At 43.7% G+C, this 7,685-nt stretch overlaps 1 protein-coding gene across 1 annotated transcript in view; it reads right to left on the bottom strand.

Moving 5' to 3' along the window:
• Window positions 1–4,353: 4,353 nt before the first annotated feature.
• The window catches only part of SPHK1 (sphingosine kinase 1), a 137,688-nt gene continuing 134,356 nt past the window's right edge, over window positions 4,354–7,685 (bottom strand). The window contains exon 5 of the mRNA XM_069200224.1: window positions 4,354–6,927. Coding sequence (XP_069056325.1) covers window positions 6,057–6,927 — 871 coding nt within the window. The 3' untranslated portion in view covers window positions 4,354–6,056. The remainder of the gene's footprint in view (window positions 6,928–7,685) is intronic.

Below are 7,685 nucleotides of genomic sequence, written 5' to 3'. Positions count from 1 at the left end.
GGTTACTGTAAATCTTTACAGACTTTAGTCCAGACACTAATTTCAAACATCGCCACCAGTGCCAATTAGTGCTTATTTGGAAAGTGAAAAAATAGCCCAAAGTCAGCGCTCGCGTTGTTCGTCAAACCCACACAATCGTAAAGCCTTGCGCATGTTCGATTTGGCATTCACAAACATGACCTCCTCAACATGTTACCTATTGATCTCATGATTAATATTGTGGCTGGTTAGTGAGTGAACCGGGTCGGAGCCAGCACCGGTAGCCTGCATCTCCTAAGGCAGGATGTTACCACACGTTTGTCAATCGTCCGACAGGGTTTGAGGGCTTTGTGTGCTTGTTGTGGAGGCAGGGACATTGTTTCCCTGTGTGTGCTGCATGCTTACTCTAGTCTAGTTTACTCCAGGGCCTTTCCACTGCTTGGATACGCTCACGGTACACCACACATCCGGCTCGCGCCGTCAGACAGTGGGAGCGTTTTTTTCCTGCAGTTTACATAGTGCAAACTTGGTCTACCAATTGCATTACACAAGATCCCTCCTTCCTCACTCATGGTGCTTGCCCCTACTTCATGTGGCGCACCACTACGTCATGTTGCGGCTCCCTTCTTCCTCCCCCAACCACACTCGTGTGGCTTGCCCCTTCACCCTTCTACCGATGTCCGCTTTGTTGATGCCCCTTTCCATGGTTTCCCCCGCCCCGCCCAACCTTCCCGTCTGCCACAAAAACACTAAAACTAAATAGCTCTCGCGGATGCAAGCGCTATTTGGCTTTGTTTAATGTTTTAAATAAATATTGCACATCAGCCTGAGCACCAAGCTGGCCCATCATAGTGCGTTTTGTCCTCTTTAATTTAAGCCATGTTGCACAGCAGCCCATAGAACATGTCTTTAAAAAACACATTGACAAAACTAATAGATCTTGCATAAGCGGAACCTGTTGACTTTGCAAATGCTTGTTTATTTTCCTACTGTAGCTCATACATAAAACAGCATTGCTTGTGCCATATAAGTATGGTTTGCATAGATCTGTCGTTTTGACGATTCACATGTTTGCTGTGCAGGCTTCCTGTGCCAGCCAACAGCAGCCGATTGAATTCCATCAGAAGGATGCTTGTTTCACACAAACCGCAAATTAATAAGCTGCAGTTCTTCGGCTATGCTCCAACTTATGTGTGCGAGTAGCGTTGCAAGCAGGAGCCCTTACTCAAGGAAAGACCACCTTCCCTCTCTCCCTCTGCTGTGCAGAAGAGCAGGAAGGGACCTGGGTGCGGCAAGCAGAAGTTGGTAATTGTGACAGCTTCTGCCTGTCCCTTCAACTTTACACTTATTGTTCCTGCTTCCACCAATGCTCAGTGGAGCCAGAAAAGGGCTGCCTGCAGTGCCACCAGGCCTTGGAAGGCAAGAAAGTGAAGTGCTTGTGTGTACGGATGGGTTTGTGTGTTTAGGTGTGTGAATGAATGTGAATTTATCTTATGTGTGAAAAATCACAATGTTGTATTTAATTGGGAAACGTCTAGCTTCAGAAACTGGCAAGCTGATGTTTCAGACACAGCAACTGTATTTCTAAAATAGTGAAAAGTGATACTTAAGTGATCATTGAGGCTGAGTGTGGGAGGTATATTGCTGATTTTTGGTTCCTTGGTACCAGAGAACACTTGCTGCTGTTGTTGTTATGGGATGGCTTCTTTTGGAGCATTTCATTTGATATATTGGTAAAGCAGTCTATGAAATTATCAGGACTTGTGTGAGTTAACTGCTGTCTGATAATACTAGCTCTAAGTAATTAAGCAGTACCATAGCAGTTCGAGCCAGAAGGATCCTGGACTTCAATTTTGTGATGGAATATGTTAAAGGTAATAAATGTTATGGCTAACTATTTATCACTATTACTAATTGAAGATGTTTTGTATATAGAAGAAGAAAAAAGTATGGATGTTTGTGTTGTGGGTGAGATTGCTTTGACTGAGGGTTAATGGCGAGAAGCTTTGGAAAGTGATGAAATGTATGAAGAATTGAAGAAGCCTATAATTGATGGCTGGTGACAGACAGGGGAATTACGTGAGGGGAGAATGACCTTTATAGCATGGTGAAAGATGAATTGAGCATTAAAGGGTTTAATCGCGTCATCCCACAGACATTTGAGGGCAAAATTGATTAAGATTGGACATGAAGGGGACTTGGGGAGGAGCATGATGAAAAAAGATTGAGACGGGTTTTTTGGTGGCCTCACGTGGACAAGGAAGTGAAGGATTGTTGCATAAGTGGCTATAGTGACAAAAGCAAAGTAAATAGGTAACAACATCTGGGTTGTAGAAGGTTGTCAGAGAAACCTTGAGAACCGTTGGCAATTGATTTTAGAGGTCCAGTTGAGATTTTTGGCTATTATTGTACTTTACCACAGTAATGGTTCATTGTGAAAGGAGTGGAGCGATAAGTACTGAGCATGTCATGACATTTTTTAAGGATGTGTTCTTGGAAGAAGAGAGTCTAAAAGTGCTAGCTACTGACAAGGTGTGCAGTTTATTTCAGCATCCATGCAGAATCTCTAGTTTGGTATCAAGCATGAGAAATTGGCGCTGCTTAGACCTCAGGCCAATGGCTTGATGAAAAGGGTAAATCCGGTAATAATGGAAAACATTCTACTTTCAATTGCTAATGGGCTGCCATGGAGAGAGGAGTTGGATAAGATGATTTGGATTCATAGAATCACATCTCGTTCAAAGTCAGGAGTATCTCCTTTTATTGCTCTGAAGGGGAAGAGCCTGCTACCAAGGAATCACCTATGTGGTAGCAAAACAAGAATCAACTGTGAGTGAATAGTGAGGCGATGACGAGAAGAGTGGGTGAACCGCAGAAAGCAAGTGAGGAAACGTTGACAGAAAAAGTGTAAACAAAGAGGTTTGACTTGTGGAGATTGGGTGGTAATAAGAATGGCTGGATTTGTGAGAAATAGAGAAAGCAAAGATTCCCAGCCCCATAAGCTAATAAGAGTAAAGAGATATGTAGCTGTGTTGGATGATGGTAAGGAGTGGAGCTTTGGAAGTTTGTGTTAGGTTGCTGAACCGAGAGAGTGATGAAGAGAAATAGGGAAAGTTTAAAAAGAGCACGCAAGAAGATAACGTTTATGTTTTGTAAGTATTTCAAGACTTTTCTGCAACCAGTCTGTGTGTTTTTTTTAAAGGGGGAAGATGTATGTGGGAACTACTCTTACTGTGATGTATTATGGTGCTGTTGTGGAACGTCTGGGGAATGGAGATTCTGGTGGGTGCGGTTGAAGAAAGATATAGGAGCTGGGAAACTACCTGGAGGTCGCTGTTTTATGGAGAAATAAACAGCGCTAATATTTACTACAAATCCGTGGATTATTATACAGGGATTGCAGAATCCCATTACTAGACTCAGGGGTTGATACAGGTATTGCACGGATTGGAAAGTCAAGGATTTTAGTGCTCTCCTGAATTCAGGGTGATTGGCCTTACATGTGCAGGGATTGAGTTCCATAGTATTTGGCCATCTAGACTGAAAGTGAGCTTCCACCAGTTTTTTAAGGAAAATAAGTTTTAATGGGGTGGGGGTCTGCCTAAAATGTAATGTTTTTTTTGGAAGTAGGTGCTAGTGCATGGGGTGCAATAGCACCAGGGCCAGGGCTGGGAGAGATCCACTGCAGCACATTTATGGATATCTTTACTACTTGTATGATGGGTCATGACACAAGTGATATGCCACTGGTGTATATAACACAAATGCAAACTGTTCAAGAGGTTATTGCTCTTTTGCATGGCCCCTGAGCTTCCTGCATACATTAGGTTGCGTTCATCAGCATTTACGAACGTATTTCCATCTGTATCCATTTGTAAAACCCGTCCGTTTGGCCTTTTATTCGGACCCATTTGCTTTAAATTTAGGTTGGTTGTATTTGCTGGATATTGTACTTTGTTACCCACAGCTATCTTCTTTTGACACAGACACAGCATGGCAGTATTTACTGCTGTGATATTTTTGTCATATTCTAATATTATTTCAAGCAAATGAAACGGGTGGTGAATTATCATTAGAAGTAGAATGTTCACTACCAGTATTATAATTACCACTATTGAAGGAACGAGGGCCTCTGTGTGCAACACAACAGGCATTGCCAATTAGTGGGTCTGCGGTCATTGCCTCAGAGCCTGGTTGTTCTTGGGCCAAAGACTTGTATTCCTGCTGCTGTCTAAAGAGCCCTTTCATTCTCCCTGCTAGACGCCCCTGCACTCCTGCTGTCCATGAGCGCTGAGCTCTTAAGAAGCACGCTGACAGTGGTAGATGCAGAACCTTATGACCTGTATCTCAGGAGATCAACGCTGGAAAGCTGAGAACAATTGCAATCACTTTATTTCAAGAAAATAATAATATTTCACAAGACAATAATTCTCTATACCAACCAATCAATAACTCCCCCATCATGCCCTCAATAGTGCACAGCCATTGGGTTACACAATAACTCCAGGTCACTATGCACCACGTTTCCAGTATTTTACAATTCATTGAATTTTGTCAGAGGTAGTCTTAATTCAGTTCAATTAAACCCGTTGGAATAAGACACATGTGACCAAGCTCAAGACTGGAAACTGTGCACTTCATGTGGCACGTTAACCATACAGAACCTTATCCCCACCAATTGTCCATTAGCACAGACCAGCTCTCTTTAGTTCTTCATTTTCTTTGGGGTGAGGTGGGTCTTTTTGTGTTCTATTGGGAATCAGCCTCTTCTTGCATAACTTCAAAGACTGGGTCACCTAGAGGCATACCAGTCTGAGGTAGTGCCTAGCAATGAAACCCAGGCCCAGATTCACCAAGGCCCCTGCATTGCAAAGCGATACAAAGTGACACATGGTATTTACTTACCAGTGCAAAGGGTGTTCTGCGTTAGAAAGATGCTCTTTCTCTGAGCAAAATCTCTTTGTGCTGCTTTGTGTAAAGGGAGCATTGTTGGGGTGTGTCTTGGGCAGTTCAGTGCGAACATCCAAAAGTTTGACCAGGGCCACTGGAATTATGTGGCAGAAGATGGCCAAATTATAGGACAGGGTTAAGTAAATTATGTGGCAAGGAAAGGGAAATTGTGTTGCATGCTGTAGATCATTTTGTAACAGTACTACTTTATTGTTATATCATTCTTAAACTTGGTAACACTGTCTTGGCATTGGTTGCACCTCATTAGAACCAGTTTATCACCCAAATATAGCAATACCCAACAGAAAGGTGAAGAGTCCAGCTTTGCAAGGGCCTTCCACTGCGCAGCAACACGTGTCACTGCATTTTTAGTAACTTTTGAACCATTTGAGCTCAAAACATTTTTATTGTTAAAATCAGGAGATTATGTGGCAGATGATGGATTATGTGGGAAACACAGCAAATCTATATTTATGTGAAAACCGCTGCAGCCACACAATCACATAATGCCAGTGGCCCTAGTTTTGACACAAAGCCTGATCTAATATAGCCAAGACCAGGTTTTGCATAAAAAACGCCTCCCTGAAGCAGAGAAATGTTTTAATTTATCAAAATAACACTAATTGCATAAATGCTGAAGTGCACAGCACACATCCAATGCTTTGGTTCTTTTTTTGTTTGTTGAGAGACAGGAATTTGTGCTGCAAGAGTACGCTTCCAGTACTATTACTACGCAGCACACACTGATCTATCTGAGGCTGTGTGGCACATAAGGCAGTAGTCTATTAGTGCATTGCTCATGGGATAACAGCAGCAGAAGGCCAAGCTTAACAGGTATGGGTCTGCATTGTACAGCAGAATAAATTTGGTAGTTGCGCTGTGTTACATGAAAAATTAATTATGGGCCTCAGTGTAACTGCAACACAATGATTCCACGCTCCTCTCCCAGCACTTGTAACAAACTCTTGTTTGGTTCACTTGGTGAGGGCGCCTGATCTTACTGGTGAGGAAGAAATCTTACACTTTGTCCAAACTCCCAATATTTCAGACATACTCAGGTGGAAGTGGCTTTGACCCTTCTGACATGGATTAAACATGACCTGCTTCTCGCATTACTTAGAAAACATTTAACTTTTTCTTCCCCCATTGACAAGTCTGCCCAACCCACTGTGGACCTGGCCCTGAAGAGGCTCGCACTCTATCACCTCCCCATCTACAGTTATTATGTCTTTGGAGCCAAAAGGTTCGATACGGAAGGCCTTGACTGGAACATGAACCAAGTGGGGACAGTTGTGCGTCATGTGCGTTCCATCCTCCATGGCCAAGAAAAGCTTGAGCAGTGAGCTCCTTGGGATCCCAGCTGGGATATAGAAAAGGTGAATAAGACGGTCATTGAGGCCAGTGACCATGGGGGCAGAGAAGAGGTCGGCTCCAAGGTGAGATTGCTGGACGGCAAGGACCAAAACAAACTTCTCCTCCTTCACCACGGTCCAGTGTTTCGGCACTGACTGGTCTAGAGGTGCCAGGAGCGAGTCCTCCAACGTTGGAATGTCACCTCCTCTCTGATGCCCTCCACATCCCTCCATTGTACCCATGTTGTTGGAGTTGCAGAAGTTGTAGATAGAGTTTTGTCTAGCCTGGGTGCCAAAGCTGAGTCTTTCACTGTGGGATGAGTTTGGGTCCAAGAGACCAGGTATGGTCGTTGATGCTGAAGTACCCTCCTCCTCTGCTGGCAGGTAAGATACTCGGCCCTTGTAGGTACGTAGGGCTGTTAGACGGACCAGCGTGCCAATGGTGAAGCGGATGGAGCCCAGCATTCGATACTTCTCGCTTTCGATGTCCACGTCAGAGACAAAGCCCCAGGCCACACTCAGGAATGAAAAGATGTGCTTGCCTGAGGCGGTGATGATGGATACAAGGTCCATCGGGGACACCAAGCCCTTACAGAGGTAGAACGTGCAGTTGATCAGTAGATCTGGATTCATGACTTGTTTATGCCTGGAACAAAAACACATAAAAAGAAGAAAATAATAACAAACCATTACAGAAGCAAAACAAAAGTTCTCCCTACACTATCTGTTGAGGCTACAGAATCCCACAAAGGAATATTGTTTCTTATAATGTACACCGCCATTACTGCCCTCCCTCTGACTAAACTGTGAGCTATCATTGTCCGTCCCATGCCTTCAGTAATACAAACAGCTTTCAGTTACAAAGAATGCTGGCATAGCCTCTCTTTACAGTTATACTGGCTGATTCTGTATAGTGCATGAACAAAGTGAGGACCAGTAAACGTGTGTGTATTTATACAGCTAGGTACACAACCAGGCTAAATCATTGTTGAGGCAGTGCAAGGCAATTACTACTCAGTAGAATCTCGGTAGGTTGTTTACAGGTCTAGTAGGTCGTTCATAGGTTGTCAGGTGAATTATTAGTTGATTTTATGACTTTACTGGCAGACGTCATCAAGACAGGAAACCGTTCAAAAACAACCGGAGGGGACCACTACTGTGCCTAGCTTAGCTCTCTGTACCCACCCAAGGGGATCACCATATAGGGCCTTATTACAACTTTGGAGGAGGTGTTAATCCGTCCCAAATGTGACGGATATACCACCAGCCGTATTACGAGTTCCATAGGATATAATGGACTCGTAATACGGCTGGTGGTATATCCGTCACTTTTGGGACAGATTAACACCTCCTCCAAAGTTGTAATCAGGCCCATAGTGTTAAAATGACTCACCAAGGTCGAGC

Source organism: Pleurodeles waltl, chromosome 7 (assembly GCF_031143425.1).
Source record: "Pleurodeles waltl isolate 20211129_DDA chromosome 7, aPleWal1.hap1.20221129, whole genome shotgun sequence".
NCBI lineage: Eukaryota > Metazoa > Chordata > Amphibia > Caudata > Salamandridae > Pleurodeles > Pleurodeles waltl.
The sequence above is the reverse complement of the archived record's forward strand: the minus strand, read 5'-3'. Positions and strand labels throughout refer to the sequence as shown.